Here is a 22,353-nt window from a genome sequence, read left to right as displayed (position 1 = left end):
TTCCGTGTTTCTTTTTTATTTTGTAGATATATATCAAAAGTGCAATATTTACACGGCGCATTTCTGTCCACATCTTCAAGACGAAAAATTAGGTAATATACAATACAATGAAAAAAGTAAAACTGGAGTTTCAAATATTTATAATACTCCCTGTCTATCTGTAAGAAAATTTAAAAGCCGGGGGGGTCTGTAAACAAAAAAGCTATTATAATCGCGCCTATAATAATAGTAGTAACACCTCCGCCCAAAGAAAATTTCACACTTGTGCGATATTAATAAAAATATTCAATTTTTCAAAATTTGGTTTTTATATCATAGTTGAAAATATTTTAAAATTTTTTAGAATAAAGAATGAAAAAATCGTTTCCCAATCATTTGATTTTTAAATTAAATTGAATTTTTCAATTGATTATTTTGTACCATATACCAATGAGTACACGATCAAGATTATTTCTTGTTACAATATTTTTGTAATATTGCGTAAGTGTAACTCGGCTTAAAAATTGTTTGTAAAAATAGCCGAAAAAAGTTCTAAATAACAGCAAATTTAGTCACGTATAAAAATATTAAATATTCAATACAATTCTAGCAGAGAATCATGAACATCAAGTCCAGGAAAATAGGCAGGATCTATCGCGGCTAAATCTTGAAATGCCTGGCTCAAATCAGTTCGCGTGTTTGTCGGAATCCCTAATTGAATTGTATTAACATTATTGTTCATGTCGTCAAAGGAAACTGGGGACGACAAGCTTTGATCACGTGAATGATTCGACAACGTATCGTTCGATCTAGGTTGCGTATACGAAATCTGCATGCCACTTTGAAAATTGTCAGTCGACATGGAATTTTGGAGAGCAATTGTCACTCCATTAAGCGTTTCCATCGTCGCGTTATTCTGAGGAGAGTTATGTGCGCCGTACGGCGAAGCGTCGAATCCATAATTACAAACAGATGACGAAGGCGATAAGTTCTGACTAACTGGACTGTTTGAATTTGACATGTAATTAGATAGCGGTAACTCTAACGAGTTTGAATTCTGTTGATTATGTGCTTGTAAGAAAGAATTATATTGATGGGCTAACGACTTTATTCGTTTGTTGTCTGGTGACATAATATATGGCGTATTGTCACCGCTTAATCTTTTTCTTGGCGTGAAAAATTCGCCGTTTGAAGTCTCTTTCTTCAGTAAAGCGAGTAATCCTGTACTAATGTCAATATTTGGCGTGGGAAAATTGTTACCGTTTTTCAAGAAAACATTAGGGAAATTAGTCGTGTCTTTTGTTGTGTTGGTATTACTGTCCTTGTTTAAGCTGGGCTTTGTTATACTATTAAGTGACACATTGTCGGCGTTAGGCAACGTCGGTTTTTGTAACGTTGTGGCTTTTTTAGTACTGGAAACGATAGTAAAACGCAGCTTCTTAGTTGTACATCGTATCAACTTCCCTTTGGTTTTTACCAAATAAGACAAGCTACGATTAAGCTTCCGCTTTGTCATACCTTCCTTTTTCTTTTCTCGTCCCCACATTTCCGCAAATTTGTGGCCATCTAAGATCTCAAATTGTTTATTTTCAGGTTTGTCGGTCCATCTAATAATATGTTTGAACTTTGGCTCTTGCAAGCAGGCTTGTATAAAATGTAACAAACCGCTACCTGTTAGGTCTACAATAAAAAAATCTATAATAAACATTTGGTCTTATGGGAAGATGTTATTAATATCGATGCATATCAGTTTTATCTGTTTAGAAAAATTTTATTATTTTAGCTAGTGAGAATATTTAGGATATCAAAATGTGGAAATCAGTTATTTATTAGAAGTTATCATATTGAAGAACAAGTAAGAGTGAGGAAGAAGGGCGAGGGAGGAGAGTCGGAGAATGTAATTTTAACCCTTACCTATCATCCAACTTCCAGTGCCGTCGGAACCGTCCGATTCTCCAGCGTCATTCATGTTCGCTCGACCTAGCAAAAAATTATTTTTATTATTTTTTAAATAATATAAAAATGTCGTTCTCTAAAGAAGGCTAATTAGCCTCGTTTTTTTTTGTGTTTTGTTGTTGAATCAGAACAACATGGAACCAACCTTCTGTTCGCCTCGCCACACCAGCAGCCATTTGAAGAGAACTTATCTCTCGTCCGTTTTTTGCCAACTCTTCTTCCAAATGCTTCAAATGTTTATCTAAGTCCGATAGCTTCCTTATTATACCAATCTTTCCATTCTCCAGAAATCCATCCATCTTATTATTATATAATGTCCATTTTGCTCCGTCTTGTTCTGTTATATATCTATTGTTCGTAACTGCTGGTTCAACAGGCTCGTTATTATGATCAGACAAATCTTCTTCGCTGTCATCAGAAAAGTCTAACTGATCGTTAATGTCCTTCTTGTTTTTGACATTATTATGATCAGATAAAGCTATATTTCGTGTATTTGTTACATCAACTTTTGCTTGTATCACGTGATCATCGTTTAACGGTTCTATCTCCAACTCTATACAGAAAACAGAAATATATAACAACACTATCAAAACCGCACGGGGATTTTGTCATAAGTATTGTATTGTGAAATTCAAGTATTCCTTACACGGAAATAGAAGGTGTCAGCGAAATTTATGTATTAATAAGTAAGATTGTTACCTGGTGTTGCATGATTCGACATATCATCCTCGCGCTAAAGATACAAGGTAGAGAAACGGTTGATTGCTTATAGTAGAATGTTGCAACTAGTTACACGATAAAAAAAAACTCGATGTATAATGTTGTATAAAAACATGACGTCGTATTATATTACATGATAATGACTGTATAGTGTTGCGTTTAACGTGCAGACACGAAGAATACAAATAAAAAATACATCACATGAAATAGAGTGTAATAAGAAGATGACTTACCTTGATAAAAGTTGGAGGCATTGTAGCTGGTTTTGATTTTTCCTCTCTTTTTTTGGCTAAATTAAAAAAATACCATTGAATGCAATCGTAAATGTTCAAAAGGTTTGTTTATGTCCTAAAAACCTCAACAACAAAATACACAGGTCTGGTGGTCTGCAAAGTTATCTCCCACTCACCTGCTTGTACGATCATGGGTAAGAATGCTTTCTTCAGAATTTTTCCCACTTTATTGGGCAGACTTTTCACCACAGCAGGGTTCAAAACAGCACGGCACAACTGCTGTCCGTTTAATTTGATGGAATATTTATCGAAATAATCTGGCGAATGAGGCTTTGTGTAGCAGTGTTCACATAACAAGCGCATAACCTCGTTTGTGTGTCTAACAGACCACGTCCAAGGATCTAAAATATTTCAACGTCATCATAATTGTCATCATAATTTCTTATCAAAAACAAATCCGCTCGTTGCGATGGTACACAATTGAAGAATTAAGTGATGTCTTCGGAGAAGCCTATAATAATTTTCTCAGAACAAGCGCAATTTACAGAAGTAATTAAATTTAATAAGACGAGATTTTTGGATTGAAAACGATGATTGCAGGGCGTATTATCAGGGTGGTGTGGTGCGTTATACACATGAAGTATGTGCAGAAATGTTTAGTTAAAATATAGGATGTGAAACAAAATTTTGGGGTGCACTTAGTTTCTGTTTGTGAAGTTGGCAACAACAACAACAGAACAAGACTAAGAAAAACAATAACAACAACAACAACAACAACATAATAGTGAATGTTTAAAGCAAAAAATTATAGCTTATAATTTACACGCGCATCGACACAAAAAGTAAAAAAAAGCTTGAAAACAGGTATAATTATTTGTCATGGTAACACCTTGGCAACCTCGTGCGTCAGGACATTTTTTACTTTAACGGATTTAAATTCCTTTCTTTTAATTTTTCACAGGGCTATATTAGCCGAACAAGTCAAGCATAACTATGTAGTGCCTGCTATACAGTGCTTTTTGTGGTGACATGTGCGGCCTCTCTTGCAAGAATTTTTAACATAATAAACTCGAAAACGAGGTTGTGGTAATATGAGATTAGAACCTTGTGTTGATATTTATACAAAGTTTTATTAGCAAATGTACATCGACGTAGAACACTGGATAAGTTTTCTTTTCTGCTGGACAAAACGAGTGTGGATTTTACGTGCAGTAAAAAACTATCTAACGTTTTTCTCTCGTCCTATACAATCCGTAAACAGAGAAAATAACTGGTAAAAATATAATCTGGCTCACGAGTAAAATTTTCAAGTTTATAGAGGTTCCATAAAATAATTTACTTGTGAAACATCGCAGGAGGTAAAACAGAAAATAAAGGAAAAACTAATCTGAAAAAGGTTTAAAATTCTTAAGTCTTATTTGGAATGAAATGAACATTTCCTTTGATTACATATAACATCAAATTACTCACCGAATTACGACGACTTTTAATATTACTAATATATTATTTGTCGTTTATCAAGTACCGATGATTTGTCGCGACCGACAGCTGACTATTACATCCGCAAATGAATATTTATACTAACGAGGGTTTCATTTTAAACGCTCTTAATTCAGAACGGATTATTTTTAACAATAATGATTTTTAGATTATACAATTACATTCCAACGAAACTAAATTACCCACCGATTATCTCCATAAATGGACAACGAAAACAATACGTAACGATACAAGAAACCGAGATTTTGCACTCGGTTATCGAATAACGCCTACTCGTTTTTAAATAAAACTCATTCAAACTTTTTGCTTTCTTGTCATTCATTTAAAAAACAAGTGGAAACCATCCCTGTTCTGGGAACTCTCTCTATTGTATAGATAATAAATAACTCCACGGAGGGCTTTGATACGATTCTTAATTATGACGTCATATCTATTCTCGATATTTAGCGTTGTAATATAAACGTCCAGATGGGGTGCAGCTTACTTGAATTGGTGCTCCAATGAGTGGGTGTAAGATTTAGGGAAAGTGCCTTTCGTTTTTCCATTCCAATAATCAAGTGATCGAAAGTCGGGCACACTCTTTGCTTACTCGCAACAAGGTCACGATTATGAGTTATTACGAAGACGATTGTTAGCTATTTTTAACAAGGATCGTTACGCGAATTACAAAGTAGCGATAGTGGATTTCACGACATACACGACAAATAATAAACGAAAAAAAAGAAACAGAACTAAAAAACCAACATGAACACTTCAGACACTGTACATTTTAATTTTCTTTCAACTTTTTATTTCTTCGCTGAGGCTGCCTGTCCCTTAAACCACCATATTGCTTGCCTTGTTTTTACTATTGCAAGAAAAAAGACAAGAAGTGGCTTACCTGAAGTATATGTTAAAACCTAATCAGACATTTCTTTTTATATCTATAAATTCTTTATCCTATAACCTTTATATACAGCCTGAATTGTGTTTTTCCAAACACAACGAGTCCAACGAATCGTTCATTCTATGCTGTAGTTTCGATTGAACGAAACTAAATAAGTCAGCAAAACTCACCCAACCATCAACTATAAAACGTATTTTTAAGTGTTCCATATCGTACCACAAATTCCATTGCGAATATTACAGTAACTATATTCAGTTAGTTATGAATGTCGCAAGAGAAGATATTTTTTCTTTTTCCAACCAACGATCATCTTTATGGCGGTGTGTTCGAGCAAAAAATTCAAGTTAGATTTTTCCTAATATTTGTAACTACTTTGACACAATTTTTTTACTAATGTGGACGCGTTTCATCTTCATATAAAAAACGCTACAGGTTCTGGGATCGAGGTTGGTGTACACCCGCATACTATGCACACACCTTATATCAAAGGGTTTGAATACCGTCTTGGAATTTTCGTTGTTGTTTTTTTTCTTAAAAAAATCTGAGCGTATTGGTTTTTAGGGTTGTAAAAACTTGAAGGTTTTGCTAATTATGCCAAATTATGACATCATCAATGGAATGCTTGGAAACCCAATTGTTGGTACAAATAATTATCACAAGAACTAAATTTTGAAAAGTCCAAAATATCAAATTGAATGGCTGAAAACATATATACTTTCTTGGCAAAACTGTTAACGCCTTACTCCGTAGAACTAGTTGATGATGTAATGCATTATTAGTGGAACTTTTAAATCCAAAATCTTAAAATTGAACAAGATTTATCAGAAAAATATTACAATTCCCAGATCACCTTCCAAGTTCTTTGATACAAAACTGACTTGTTTTTAAGTGGGAGGTAAACTTTTACTTCGAAATAGATGAACAAGTAATACAAGTTGTCCGTTATCTACCATTTCTAATTCGACGCCATTTTAAATAAACTTTGAAAAAGTTTAAAAGTCCGCCATCTTTGTTTTGCAGTGCCCTACGAATTGTTGGGTGAGGGAGTGTATATTATATGTATAACTAACTAAACCATGTATTTCCATTGTCTTGTCTCATTTAATTTATTTATTTATTTTATTTTATTTTGTTTATTTTATTTTATTTTATTTTCTTTTAACATATTTACTTGACTTGCAGAAAGTATTCTCTCATTTCGTAAGCCCATGCTTGTCTTAGCGTTGTCTAAATCCACTCGAACCCACAAAGTGCCAACTGCAATGATCCGCAATATATATACTTTGAATTGTGTATGAGGTGTTGTTTATGACGAAGGTTAAAAAAAGATTTTTTTTAATAAAATGAAAAAAGTTATAAAAAATACCATATTATCGTTATTATTATTACATCTTATTTATTATATACAATCGAAAATATTGCAACGCTGAATTTGTTTGAGTTGGAAATTTTTAAATGTCAATTTTTTAAAAAATTAACTTTCTCAGTTTCAATTTTAGTGAGGATATTAGTCAGAAAATTACAAATTTTTTATAAGAACCCAATTTTTAGGAAAAATCTAGACTCAAAATCCCATCAAAATTTAATGAAATGACAGAGAAAGAAAGTAAAAGAGAAAATACTATGAAACAGTACAAAAATAAAAAAAATATCTTTAAATTCCTTAAACTCTGGATGATTTCTGGTTTGTTTGTTGTGAAAGATCGAAATTGTTGGTAAATCAGATAGTTGAGAAGACTTACAGTAGCAAGGTAACTGTAGATACTCCTTCCTCCCATTTGAAGCTTATTTATATCAGAAATAATTATAAGGGTAAAAACTTTTTGAAAGGGGGCTTATTAGAAGGGGGTTGATAAATTATCAACTTGTAAGGCTATTATTAATATACAAGAAAATTCAAAACAAAATTAGATCCAAAGGGAGATTACTCTTTGAACATTTATGAAAGTTATTTATATGAAAATATAAGAGCGTCAAAATGCATTGTGTCCTCTATCTTAAAATATGTATTGCACTCCACTCTATTAAACCCAAATCGTTGCTTATTCAAAGGTAATTGTATCCCTGGTGGGGACCTTTTGAAAGGGAGGGGAGATTATTGGTAGGAGGGGGGTTAATGTCTTAATCGAGTATGTAGGGTGCAACCTCCAATTATCAATTTGGCAGCATTTAAGTCCAGCACTTGGAAGGAATCTCCTATTCTAACCCAGCATAAAGCTGGATTCAAAATAGAAGCATTTACTACTTTCATCCTATTGTTGTGTATTTTTGTGTAATTTCTTTTATTTTTTATTAATTTTTTCTTATTAGAATTTCCTATTTCAAATAAGAATCTAAATAGAACGCTTTATAAATATTTTGACTCCTTTACGATCAAAACAAGAGGAAAGAAAACTTATTTCGGTGGCGGAAGCAATTTTTCGTAACGAAAATGTGATCCCACTAAGAGGATAGTTCTTAATCTTTTTTTAAAATAGAAATAGAAATTTTTTTTAAAATATTGGTAAGATTTTAAACTTTTTATTTGATAAAAAGTAAATAATTGTAAAGGAACAGTCAACGTAATTCATGACTGGTAACTGCTTTGCAATATCTCGTTATTACGTCAGGGTGACGTAACTTTTATGTGTGAGTTCAATTATATGCATATATGTTCAGGTAATGTCTTTCTATAATATAATATAATAATTTTCTAATTTTCAGGACTAAACTTGCAATCATACAGACGAGCATGGGACAGGGAAAGAACATACCTTGAGTTATATAGAATTTTTTTTTTCTTTTTTCCCTAATCTTCTGGATTTGTGTTCGAAACAACACGATCCTTCATAAGAACGTCAAATAAAAAAATTCAAATAAAAATTCCAACACATTTCAACGCGATGACGTAGGTAATGGATTTGTGCACTTTTTGTAACATGACCCAGACCTTTTTTCTGCATAGCATGTTTAATGTCTCAAATTAATTCTAGAGGAAGCTAGTGTGTTTAAATTACAAGAGGGCGTTTAATTAGAGTCAGAAATGAATTTTTGATATCTTTATATAAAAAAAAACAACTAAAAAATCCTACGTACGTTTCTAATAATGCTTTCATTATAACCAATGGTTATAATCAGATCGTTCAAACGAAAGCTAGGGATAGGATAGGGGCGTCTGAGTTGAACAGATCATTCAAACGAAAGCTGGGGATAGAAGAGGGGCGTCTGAGTTGAGCAGATCACTCAGACGAGAGCTAGGGATAGAAGAGGCTCTGCTGAGTTGAGGAGATCAATCTAACGAGATCTAGGGGTAGAAGAGGGGCGGCTGAGTTGGGCGTAAAGTAAAAAGGCATCAAATGTAGCGTTTAAAATCCTATATTTACTGTATATTAAACCGATTTTAAAATGTTTTTTTTACGCCCAATACATATATTTCACCCTAGCCAACTCTCTTCCTCCCTTCTTTCATTTTTTTTATTTTACTTGAAATAAAACATGAATTTTCCTATTAAAACCCCACCACCACGCCCACCATCACGGCCACCACCAATCTCTTGATACAACCAACGTAATTTTTACAAAGAAACTTAATAAGCTAATAACAAAGATGCTAAAATAACTTTTTGTTGCTCGTTTGACCTTTTTTTTATTTTCGTCGTTCTATTAGCATTTAATTTAAATGTTTGATAGTGTATTGTGGTTAATTGAAAATCTGACTGTGTGAGCCAAGAGACAGAGTCCGCCATGTCGTCCACATGGAAGGGCGGATGCAAGTCAGCAGACAAGCTGTTCTTTTTGTGACATGGAAAGGTGGGTGGTGAAATTAAAAGGGTGTGAAGAGACAAAATTAAAACCCTATAACCGAAACTTTACGTTGAATAGAATTATCAAAGTTTTCGCAAAACAAAGTAAACTTGGAAAAACATTTGAATAAAAAAGACTTTGATTTCACTTTCGAGTCTTTTTTTCAGTGGGTGCAACTGATCTAGGAACAGTTTTGTTTTGTTTTTGTTTCTTTTAATCGCATGTAAAAACCATCCATTGTAAAAATAAACTAAAGATAAATAAAATGTAATTTAATATTTTCATAATAAAAAACTCCATTACGTGACGTCACATTATGGTTCGTGTAAACAAAAGGAATCACGGCACGCGCGATAAATTTGCGTGTCTTCCAAGACGCAGCGCGAATTAAATCGAAAAATGTTACTCTTTCAAATTTATTAGAACAGACATAATATAGGGTTATGTTTGTAGTTTGGCGCACAAGCACTATATGATATGAAATAAAATCCAAAGTAAATCTTGTTTTCTCTGTTATTTGAGCTCTAATTACCAATGGCATTTTATTAACAATGAGATTTTCAGATAAGTCGTTCATAGAAAAGTGGTCTCTTCATGGAACTCTGTCTGACGCAATATCTCTATTTTTAAAGTAAACGAGGCCATTACAAATACGTTTTAAATTGACTGATAATTGAAAAACAAGAAAGTTAAAAATGTGTTGAAGAAATTATCTCCAGCGCACGATATGTGAAAGCAAGCGTAAAGAAACAAATAACTAGAATCGTGGGAAAAAAATGAAACAAAGCTAGGTTTTTTGTCATTTTTTTAAATATGATCAAATGGGCAAAATGGTCAATACTGTACAGTCGGTAGGCTGACAAAGTTGTTAAAATTGCCCAAAATTAACGACATAATCCACGTCGAAAATCACGACAGTCGCGAAATTAGGAAGAACAGGCCTTACTGACGTCAGCAACAGCATGTTTCAAGAGTATAAATTTAAAAAAACAATCGAAGAGCCTAAGGACAAGTGGACTGTGAACTTGTAAATGCACAACTCTAATATAGCAGCAGCTAATTTAACAACTTGTAGCGACAAGATATGGAATTAGTTGTCCTCTTTTGTTATATTCTATCTATGGCTGTAGGACTGTGTGTAGCAATCACTAGTAAACGCCTTATTATAATAGATACACAAAAAATGCAACTACATGCAGAATACAAACAAAAACATACGACAGGAAAAAGTAGGTGAAGGCAACGGAAGAAGATAATGTAACTTAAGCTCACAAAAGTGCAGCAGAGTGAAGATAATGACAGTTCACAAAAAGTATTAGGATATCCTTGTGCACAGGTACTATACTTGTATTCCTCCAAAAACGATGTAAGTCGCATATGTACGTAGTTAAGACTTTTCCGTTTCCGTGTGCGTTTGCTATGTACAGGTTTTTGTATATCCAGTTTTAATGAAAGTATTTTATTGTAAATTATAGCTAATTAAACGATTTTATTGTCGTCATTTTTCGTCATCGCGTTAGATGTTGTCGTTTTACGTCACTGATGTAAGAGTCATTGCAACAGAGGGAGAGATAATGTTGGGGATGAGCGAGGAGGGGGGGGGGGGGGGAGGGGGGTAGTGCGCAGGGAGTAAGACACTACTGAGGTGGGGTTTTTGCAAGACAATAAAAAAGTCTAACTCGTAAGTGCAAAGCAAATATAACAGCACAAAACCCGATATGTAAGCGAAGAGGAGGGAGAGTAAGGGGTGCATAATTGATTATGCATTGCGGTCGAAACAAATTACAAAGCTGCCTGCTTTTTACATAATTATTCTAAATTATACATAATTGCTTAAAAAAACACAATAAGCAGATTTTCTTAATGAAAGCATTTAAAATAATTACTACGTCATTTTGTTACATCGGGTTGTTGATAAGTGAACGGATGCTACACTGTGCGTAGGAGAAATAAATCGCTTGTTTTTGCCCACTAGAGATTTTGTTGTTTCATCGAACCTACGCGGTCTATAGAAAAAAAAATCACGAATACAATTGACTAATTACGAAAGCAAATCCTTAATCAAATCGAATTAAATTTTCAACAGTAATGCCACTTTCTAAGCGCGCAGCCTTTACCGTTTGTATCCAATGATAAATATCCTCATATTCTTGGAACTTTGCTGGGTTGTTCAAAAGCACTTTTCAAAATACATTAACTGCGGATAGAAAATATTTTAAGTGCATGCTCAGATAATGAACGCTTGAAGAGCATAATAAAATGCTAAATGAAAATTGAATGAAATGTTACAAAAAAAAATGTTAGCAAACCCCGAAAGTACTTCTTTTGAGGTTCTATCTCAAAAAACTCTGGAAACGAAAGGGACAAAGAAGTTTTCTTCACCACAGTGTCGCTCTCCTATGCGGAGCTTCCTGTATTTTTGTAAAAGAGATTAACAATGTAATAGAAGACATACGTTATTTGGATAAAGCCTAGTTCAATAAATAAATCAACAGCTTCATAGCTATGTAAGTAAGTTCACTGCTTCTTCAGCACAAAGGACTAATACACCCTCCCCAATTCATAAATTATAATAATTATGACGTCATCCAAAATTTTATAATGATTCTGTGCTCTTCAAATAAGGATATTCAGATAGAATATCAAATTATCATGACAAAAATGAAATGTGAAAAATGTCTATTAAAATAAATCCATTTTTTGAACAAAAAAGATCTTGAAAATAAAAAAATAAGCACAAAATACGATGGAAAATTTTTAGCATATCTTTTTATATATGTTTTATTTAAAGTGGATTTACACCTCGCATTTTATATATAGCCAACGTCTCTTCGGTGGACTTTGCCTTTGTGATATTTTACACGCTCTGGTGGCTTAGATAACAAACCTTGTTTTCGAAGATACGCCTTTTGGCTGACCAACGGCAAATTTGCTGCATAGCAGCAACGCCCATATGGCCAATATACGTCTATGGTTTATATGCCGCTTTTCAGCTGCTCTACCTTTATTTCACGCGCTTCTATATCCATATAGCACTTCCGGGTTCTTTTTACACAGAGTTTTATGCATAAGAATACAGACTTACCTAGAATGGGTGGAATGACTAAAACTGCGAAGTAACTACCATATATACTTGAATAAGTGCCGGGGAAGCTCGTTCCATTTGTGACAGAAGGGGCGCTTATATGATATATTGAGATGAAAAGAGAAAGAAGAAGGATAAAATTAATAATTTTAAATTTCACTTGTTGTAAAACAAAGATAGTCAATTTGGTTGCATTTTTTTGTTTAGTATTCTCCATTTAAGTGTTCCCTTTAAAAACTATTCATTAAACGAGCTAGCGCCCTTTTTTAAAAACAGAGGTGGCGCTCATTTAGCGGGTGCTCTTTTAGAGGACGCTCATTAATGAATCAAAATAAGACAGAAAGACGAAGATAAGACCTATCAACAACGCAAGGCCAGTGACAGAGAAAAAGCTCTGAAGCAACGTTGGAGGTGCTCAAACAAGCAAGGCGGGGAAGGGTTCATTCGATGGGAAAGGCACTTTATCGAGCAGGGCACTCATAGTTAACATTGTACCTAAGAAAAAGTTCAAGCGAAGTGATTATTTGCGAAAAGAAATTCCAGTAAAGTAAGTTTATTTTTGCTGGTTGTGTTGATTTTCAATAATTATTAACTTTCCTACAACTCGCAGGATATATTATGGAAGACAGGCGATAGTACTAACTTTACTATCCAATCAGATTGCGGAGATGAACAGCAGGTGCCAGGGCTATTCTTCTCGCGGTCTAAGATTGTCAGTAAAGAACCTTGGTAACGAGGTTGCAGATTGCAATTGCAATACAAGTGCGTTACAGGATTTGTTTGCACATAAAGTGTTAATTCAGTTTTTTTTTAATTGTTAATTATATTAACTATATCGAGAAAAAACAGAGTTACAGAGAGAAAGAAAATGTCCATTAACATTAACTTAAAAGTCTGGGGATTGCATTCAAAGAAAAAATAGCTACGTGGTAGAGAATTCCACAAATAAGCAGTACGAGGGAGAAATCTTGACGCGTAAAAATTAAGAACAGGACGTGACTGGATAGAAACCTGAACTGTCAAGGGATGAGAGTTGGAACGAACCCGAATGTTCCGTGAAAAGAACTTAAGGAAGGTGTCATTCGATGCAAGCGAAGCAGTGTCCATGGAAGTACTAATAGAAGAGCGTTTATGAAGCAACATTTCTTGAGAGATGAGAGAGAGGATAAGGCTATAGGCACAGATATCTGGACCCACTAAGTTGACTAAGCGTTTTCAAATTAGGTCACCTAGATGGAAACAATCAGCGGAGGCTCCAATCATTACTCAAGACACGGCCTAATAGTAGTCTAGATGTAAGTGATACCCTAAAGGAAGTCACTAACTCGATAAACACACCCTGCCGCGATAGCAACAGATTTAACGATGGAATCAATGTAAGAAATCGACGTAAAATTCTTCAAGAATGAGAGACCTAATAGACGAAAATGTAAGGACTCTACAAGCTCAGTACCGTTCTAGGGAAGAACAGAACCCCTGAAACGATTTATAAAGAAAAGCTTGGTCTTAGAGGCAATAAAAGAAACTGAGTATTTCTATCCCTACTTAATTACTGTAAGAACACCATCCTCTAACTGAGCCGCCAATCCGAAACTACCAAATAAATCCTTAGTCTGATCTAGGGACAAACAAAGAGTTAGTGTCATCAGCACGTATAAGTTTACTGAGAATACGATCAAGACATTAATAAAAAATAAAAAGAAAGTAGGGCTAAACACAGAGCCTTTGAGGTACACCATCAACTACCTTAATGGTCCTACCAAAGAGAAATGACCTAACTAGGTCCAAGACCGCATCAGACTATACTTTGCCCCAAGGGTCTTGTTAGGCTATTAACTCCATCGACAAGGCAAAATGCCTGTGGAACTAGGTTTTATCAGGTTGTGTTTCAGATGGTTCATCCAATATACTAATATACCATGTTCCGGTTCAACCTTAAACACTCTCAAAATTGTTGATATATATTGAGCATGGAGAGAAGACGGATATCCGTGAGATACCGAACGTGTTCAATTTGTATCCTGGAAATTGCCTTTGGTTGAGGTATTGAGTCGGTTCATCTATTTTTATATGTTTTCACAAGCAAAAAGTCGCGATATAGCAAACTACCTGTCGCATATGTTATTTCGCTGTTCCGTATTATACTATATTCATGCAAAACAAACAAAAAAGATGAAAAAAACCTGCTTACCGCATAACGCACCCGTCTTTAAGCATAAACGAAGAATTTTCAGTTGCACGTATCTGCTGTAAAGAACATCACATTTATTCATGGTGAGTTTGACCACTATGGATTTTATATTCGGATCGAATTTCAGTAATGTTGCTAATGGGTATCAATTTTTTCGATATTTTTCAAATCTCTAAAATAACAAATAATGTATTTCTGTTTATTGTTATCCTTAGAAGTTATATAGAAGTGGAATTAGACATGTCAATCTATTTCATTCCACGAACGTTCAGATCCAACAGTAAAATATTACACGGAACAATGTACGACAGCTACAGAGAAACAACACAGCTTGAATATCTTTTTTAATATTTTGATTAAATTCTATCTCAGCCTTTTCCCAAGAACTATATTGACTTTACGTTATAATATGGAGCATTCTAATATGAGAAGAACTCAAAAGAAATATTTGTTTGTCGTGTTAGTGATTAAGTGTTGAAGATTGAGCGCCCTGTGCTCTGTTGGACGATCTTATACATTATTTTCTAACTCAAGAGATTCAAAAGAAAAAAAACGATGATTTAGTATATAGTAGTAGTATCGCACAGTTTTTTATATTCTCGTTTACATGTAATTTAGGCGGCTAAGGCGAGTAAAATATACGACAATATATTTCGAGAAAAAATGCGATAACTATTAAACCTACTGCTTTTCATCTGCAATCCCAGACTAATATTTCAAAAAGTCACACAACACGTATTAACACTTTCAATTATTAATTCCGATTAAAATTTCCGTGATCGGGAAATAGGAATAGTATCTACTAGTCATAAAAAGATTGGTTCCGTAAAATACATTAATTTTGGAAAGGAACAATATTTACGCGGGAAATCTGAAACATTTCCAAGTCCACAACCGCCGCGCCATACCTTGTCTGTATTTTTTCTGAGGTTTAGAATTTTTGCACCTGTTCTTTTTACCTGTTTTTTTACATGTGTGTATTCACCTGTTTTTTTACCCGTTTTTTTTGCCTGTTTTTAACCCTTAAACTCCGACGTACCACTCAACTTAGGGATATCAAAATGCAGGAACTGAGTTTCCTATCTAGGAGTCCCAACTTTGTTCACGTCAAGACATTAGGTGGCTAGAGATCACGTTCAATGTGAAACAAATGTCGGCGGTCTAAGGTTTAAAATGCTTGAAATAAAAACACACCTTTTGTCTAACCCCTGCATAGTCCTTGGCAACCAGCCTTAAGAGTTATTTTTTGTATTTCGTATTATTTGAAACAAGATTGAAACGTTATTGATATTTTTATGTACACAAATCCAAATTTAATTAACAACAAGAGGTTTTTTACTAGAAAAAGTTTCTTAACAAGTTTCTTTACTTTGACGGGGTCTAGATGAGGGAAAATCAATCAAAAACATGATTTTTTACACTTATCGACTTATACAAATATAAGTAAATAAATAATGCCTTTTTTGCCTTTCATCCTGGCCTAAAATTATATCCGTACCTTAAAATCATCAATTCTTAATTTGCCAGCATAGCCTACTCGATTTTAGTCCAATTTTTTTCTATACCAAGTACGTGAATGTGAAAGTAAAAGCGTAGTTGTTACTACGGAGATCAATTGAACCAAGTGTGAAAAAAGTGTTTACAATTTCACAAGTAGTAAAAGTTTCTTAATTTTATGAAAGGATACTTGTCACTTTTCTGTATGCTTTTTTCCCCAAAAAAGGTATGGCGTAACTAAGTAAATCAACGTACATTAAATGCCAATTTGCAACAAGCAGGAGAAGCCTATAACAATTTATGGTGTATCAAACAAAGTATATATTATATAAGATGTACGCTGTCAGGTAAAGATTAGTCTTAGCAAGGTGCCAGAGGGGTTTAAAACGTCAAGAATTATTAAGATTCCAAGGGAGATAAAAAAAAGTCAAAGGATATTGTTTCTCATAACAAGTACCACTGTTATCAATGCTTGTTTGTTTTTGTTCTACGGTTTCAGCCAGCAGAACTTTCAAATGGACTCGTGTCGCCGTATTCCAGTGAAGTTACCGAACGGTAAAAGTCTAGTGTATCATACGTGACTTTTCAGAGTTTTGAGTATTGTATGAAGAATTACCTTGTTAAAAGGTTTAAAAACCTGTTATTTTATAACGAATATATTATTTAGCTATATTTTATTTTTTATTAATTGGAACTGTTTTATTTCGCCAAATGCAACTTAAAAATTATCGATATTTGTTTTCGCTAAATATTTTACGTAAGGTTTTTTGAAGTGACCTGGGTTTTGTATAGTTATAAAAGTTGTACAAGCTTTTAATTTGTTTGATTAATTAGAAAATTTAACTAGCTAGAATCATGGAAAATAACATCTAAATTTTTAGCCTCCAAATATATTTTTTGTCGTAGTGTTTTATATCCAGGCACTGTTAACAACCTTAAGCTCGTGTTCATTTCTGCCACTGTTAAAAAATAGCAACAATTCTTCTTGGGACGAGGTTGACTTTTTTCGGCCTTTTTTTGAGACACAGCAAAGTTGTAATAGAAAATAAAACTCCACGCTTTCATTTGTGTTTTTTTCTAAGTAAATCTTTGTTTTGAAACGACAGTGAATGGAAGCTAATGGCCTGGCACACGTTTTTTTATAAGACACAGCTTTATAAGAAACTGACCAGACGCAAAATGGCAAGAAGCCCTGGGGACACAAAACGAAGCGGGAGAGTTCATATTCCCATTTTAAATGAGGAAAAAATGTTTAATTTTATGAACATATAGGTCATCTACTTTGATTCTGTATTTTTTATGATTTTAATTAAATATATAAAATAAAAACAGCTCAATTACCGGGGTTTAATGATAAAAGATCCTTGTCTTTAACTTGGTCCGATTAAATTTATTTTTAACTTTTAGTAACATTTTTATTTTGATGGCAAAATTAACCTAAGTATTTATTCTGGCGCGCCGACACAACCTACGTCAATTAAAATTGTCCCTCCAACTTCTATTATTGTTTCGACGACTCTGGATCACTGGTCCGTCTAGCTTGGCGCGCTTTATAGATCGTTGGACTGAAATTGGTCTTGTTACCATAATGGAGAAAAAATTTGGCAGTAAAGAAAGTTAGGCGGATTTTAATTTGGTGGTTTGGTAGTAAAGTATCAAAATGGGCATATTCTTAGGATATTCTTAATTTTTGTCTAATTGTATCTTATAGGGTATGTTCTCATGTAAATGTATATGCATTTAACAAAACTATTAAATTATGCAAAAATTAATTTTGGCTTGGACAAAAACAAAAAATTTGGGCGAGAATTTAATTTGACGGACGACTTTTAGTTTAGTTGGGGTAGAGGAAACGAACAACGTACTGGCTACCAACCCCGTCCCCAGGGCTTGCTAGGCTTTTTCAAGGCGTTTAATATTAAAATCCTAACAAGCCCACTATGAACGAGATTGGCTGGCTACGGATGAGGTCAGATTTAAGATGGCGATTTATTTTGGTTCAAACTTTTTTTTACGTTACTTTATTATCTTGTACGTTTAATATTTCTGTTTATATGTGTTGATGTTATAATCAATTGAGATAAAGTGAAGTTTCTAAAAAGGAGACATCACCATTAAAAATAAGTCCGCGACATAAAGACCCCTTTGACATTTTGCTTTGATTTAGCGTAGACAATATACTTTGAAACTTCTGACATATTTTCTTGTAAGACACCATCTCTGGAATTATCTAGCTTACACAAGTTTTTTGGTGTTTTTAGAATCATTCCAAAATTTATTCTATTCAAAATTTTAACACGGAATTACCATATTTTTTCAAAAATTTACGCCTGAGAAACTAAAGAAAAAGACAATGGAATAAATTGTACATCTTGTTTCTACGCATCAAAAACATCCATTTAGAATCATTAACGTCGACTTGTTCAGAATCTTCAAGCTGAATAAATGTTATAGCGATGAGTATTAAGTATAGTTGTACCTTAGACTATGAAGTACGATCTCAAGTAAATTGTGCAAGTGACCCAATAATGTTTGCGTTGAGGAATTTGTTTTCGTTTTAACGTAAACATTCTTAATGTTTGGGTATCTTAGCATATTCTTTGCACAATTATGGTTGAAAGATCTAAGAATGCTGATGCAAATATCACTCCTTAGGTATTGTTGTTTAAGCATTCTTATTTAACTGATAGACAGAGAACTTGTAGAGAAAAAGTACTTCAATTGAAACTTGAGAAAAGGCAAGCCTTGGTTCCTGATGGAATCTGGTTTATTATATGAACGAAGTTGTAAGACGCATACAATGTTACCTCTGCGTTTAAAGTTGCATGAAATTTGTAAAACGCATTTTTCCCGCGCTACGTTCATTATTAACTAACCGCGGGTAGTTTTTAATAGGCGCATCTTTAGTCTTACTATAACAAGAAGTAATTCCAATATGGTTGCTCCTTCTAGGACGTAATTTGTAGTTTAAAGTATCAAAGACTAGTCGTTCTCCCTTCCTTTTCATTATCGCATTTCAGGTGTTCGTGTGTTCGTAGCACAGCTATAAAATCGATAGCTATCGTTACGGTGGTACCATTTTTACGAATAATCAGACAAAATACGGGTGTTATAAAAAATACAGAAGCACTGCGAACTGCGGAAAGTTGAAGTTTTGAAATATGATAATAGATTATGTAAAAAGAGATCCAAGGAAAAGTTGATTTATAAAAGAGCGCGGAAAGCGCGTTTCAACAATTTTATAGAATTTGAAACGCGTTTTTCTGCGTCTGAAAAAATTGTTAACATCATAAACCCAAACACTGAGATTACTGTCAGTGAGAAAATTTGAAAATATGTTTGAATGAAAATGTTTTTGGAAAGATTTGTGTTTTATTTTGTTAGCCTTTTCCGTAAATTTTTAAATACAGTCCGGAGAAATACTATATATCAACAGGAGTTGAACATTCGGAAGATTTTTTTGGTAGTATTAAAGAAAGCGAATTCGGATTTATGAAATCGAGAAAAACTGAAAAACATTAACCACAGAATATCCAAATTCTATTTTAGACGAGTGTATTATCGCAAGCTTTTTCATGTTTCTAATTGACACCACTGAGCTCCAAACAAATAACTTTGGTGGTTAAGGAACTGAAACAAGCCAAATGACTTACTTTCCATTCGTGCCCAGATCATAACGGTACATGGTGTTTCCACATGGGACGCATCAGTCTCCATGGGGATTTGTAATTAAAAAAACAGACCACTAACTAGCTTCCCTGCTATTTCTAAACATTCTACTATGTTTGAATTTGTTAATTAGCTGTCTGTGTTACTCCCCTTTTGACGGATGTTTATCAGCAATACGACTTAAATTGAACAAAAAGAGGAAATAAACGGAAAATAACAGTCATGTGTGGGTTCAGAAAAACTGAGATTAAAAAACAACAAAAGCTTAGTGAATTTTCTCTGCGCAAGTATAAAAAACCCAGCAATAAGTAAGCAACAATTGAGCCTGTAAGAGAGGGAAACTCATTCTAAGGTGCAGAATAACGCCCCACCCCTTCCTTCAACTTATTTTTTTTTTGGAAATTTTGTGGATCCCCCCCCTGCTGTTATCAGACCCCCCACCCTACTGTTAATTAATTACTGTCTAGTATTTTAAACTAATTACCAGAGGTGATAGACATTACGGACTCGCCCACTTATTTACCACCCCTGTTATTCAGCACGATTGAGACTTAGCTCAAATTTTGTTGCTTGTAACAGAAAGCGTTGTTTCTTCATTTAGATGTTTCAATTTGATTACAGGCTTGAAGTCGAGGTCGAAGTGCTGGCGTCATTTGATTAAATAATTTGAAAAAAAACAATCAAAGCCATAGAACACATCGTTCGAGTTAAGAACGTATAGATTATTCTTTACTATGGCAACAGAATAGACCAATAATGAATCATTTATTAAAATATAAATTATATTATGTTAACGGACCTCCTGCAAGAAGATTCCAGAAAAAAGATTACTTAAATTGCGTATATGTCCTCACAATTTATCAGAGAATTCCTGGGTTTTGGAAAAAAAACTCGCATGTTCATGGTTGAACCCACAACTGGGCTTCAACAAGTACACCGAAATTGTTCTGTTAAAGCGACCTGTTATTGACATCGTCATCTGACAGTCATCGCAATAAAAACAGAACAAATAAAACTAAAGAACACCCGAATAACAAAAGCAAATGAAAAAATCCAAAAAGCTTACCTCCGCTCCTGTTTGGAGAACATTTATAATATTCCCTGACCACGATAAACAGCTTTATATAATGCGCAATTTTAATTAAGTCATTGATCACGACAACAGAAATTAAATCCAATAAACCCATTAAATATCCGTTTCTTTATGTCAATACAAGTCTTAATCACAGTTCTAAAGATTGAATTCTGATGCAAAGGGATTACTATACCTTCCTAAATCACCTCTGAGAATATTCTACCGGATTCTTTACTGTTTTGTTTGCAGTCCAATCTCTCTTTATACTGGACATTATCGCACCTGAAGAAGTGTATGCTATAGAGAGGTGTTCACTACATTGAGCTTCTTTCCAAGTCAACTTATACTGCTTTAAAAACCTGGTCTAGGGTGTTAGGGTAAAGTGAACAAGAAGCTGTGTCAAGAGGCTGTGTCAAGAGGCTGTGTCAAGAGGCTGTGTCAACAGACTGATTTTTTTAGAAAACAGGCTTAATGACAATTAAAAAAGTAATACAAACTGGAGTGTTCATTAAACAACATTAAGGTTATGCTTAACCTTAGCGAAGACAATTTTATATTTTGAATTTTAATTATTCACTACCTTGAGCAAAATACGACAAATTTTTTAGAAAATTGTCTTGTAAGCCACTGTTGAGTGTGTTCTATGGGGAGGTCAATTCTTGGTGTTAATGTAAAGTAGGACTTTAAAACGATGTATATTAATAAGAGGCGTCAAAAACAACTGAGGGTTTGGAGGGCGTTTTGAGCCTCCCAACGAAACTACCGCCTTTCGACGCCCTCTTATGACTAAAACAGCTGACTAAAACAGTCGTTGATAAACCGTTTAACTTCTCATTCTTACTTCAAGTCACGTAAATTTAATTTTTCTTGTTCAACTTTGAGCAAGAATTAAACATCAATTTTGGCAAATTTTAACTCTTTTATTCCCTGGAAGGGGTAAAATATATGTTCTATTCTAATTCGATGTCAAGTTTTATCTTAGAATACCTATTTGTCCTTCTTTTTTACTCATTTTCAACGAAATAATGTAAATGATACTTTATAACGCTTAAAAAACAAAAAAAATACTGGTCAAATAGTATTAATATTAACAATAAGTAATTTAAATCTTAATTTTGGTATTATTTATTTTTGACTGCTACTAAAAAGTATCGAGACTGCTTAGTCACTATATCGATCCTTGTACGTTTTAACCACTATCCCCTCTCCCTCTATGCTTCACCCCAAAATATCTTTGGCAAAACAAATCCAGGATTTACTGACACATGAGGGAAGAATGTAAACAATAATTTGTCGCTACGATAGTTCATAAAGCGACAGAATTTTAATAGAAGGAATTGAAAAAACTCATCATCTCTATGATCTAATACAAGAATTAATCATATCTTGTTTATTTTTCAATTATAGATTTGGTTATGGAATAAGCAAAGAAGTTTTGAGGCTTTGTTTACTTGGAATGGTGTGATTAGTTATTTCAAAGCTTTACACAAATTTACTTAACAAATATAGTTTAAAAAAATAATCAAACTCAAAGTCAAAAAATTAAGGAACAATTTATAACGATCCTGTTTCTGTAAATAGTAAGATGAGAAAGAATTTTAAAAATTTTAATAAAAAGTTAAAATGACGTCATGAAACTCCTCTATCTATATTCCCAATCTTCGATAAAAAAATCGCAAAGTATATTAACAATGCACATTTTCTTATGAAAACCAGTAAATTATCACTCCAGGCTGGCTGCTATTATTTTTTGAGCCTTTTTCAGATTGATTTGTTTAA

At 33.7% G+C, this 22,353-nt stretch overlaps 1 protein-coding gene across 1 annotated transcript; it reads right to left on the bottom strand.

The window, feature by feature from the left end:
- On the bottom strand, window positions 1-4,514 carry LOC130636584 (uncharacterized). The gene is made up of 7 exons (XM_057446345.1): window positions 4,359-4,514; window positions 3,065-3,289; window positions 2,889-2,944; window positions 2,635-2,668; window positions 2,081-2,488; window positions 1,894-1,959; window positions 1-1,659 (listed from the first exon to the last, which is right to left on the bottom strand). The coding sequence occupies exons 2-7, from the start codon at window positions 3,249-3,251 to the stop codon at window positions 575-577; spliced, it is 1,836 nt and encodes a 611-aa protein (XP_057302328.1). The 5' UTR covers window positions 3,252-3,289; window positions 4,359-4,514; the 3' UTR covers window positions 1-574.
- Between the last annotated feature and the right edge of the window lie 17,839 nt (window positions 4,515-22,353).

This window comes from Hydractinia symbiolongicarpus, chromosome 3, assembly GCF_029227915.1.
Source record: "Hydractinia symbiolongicarpus strain clone_291-10 chromosome 3, HSymV2.1, whole genome shotgun sequence".
Taxonomy (NCBI): Eukaryota; Metazoa; Cnidaria; class Hydrozoa; order Anthoathecata; family Hydractiniidae; genus Hydractinia; species Hydractinia symbiolongicarpus.
This window is presented reverse-complemented; position numbering and strand designations above follow the sequence as displayed.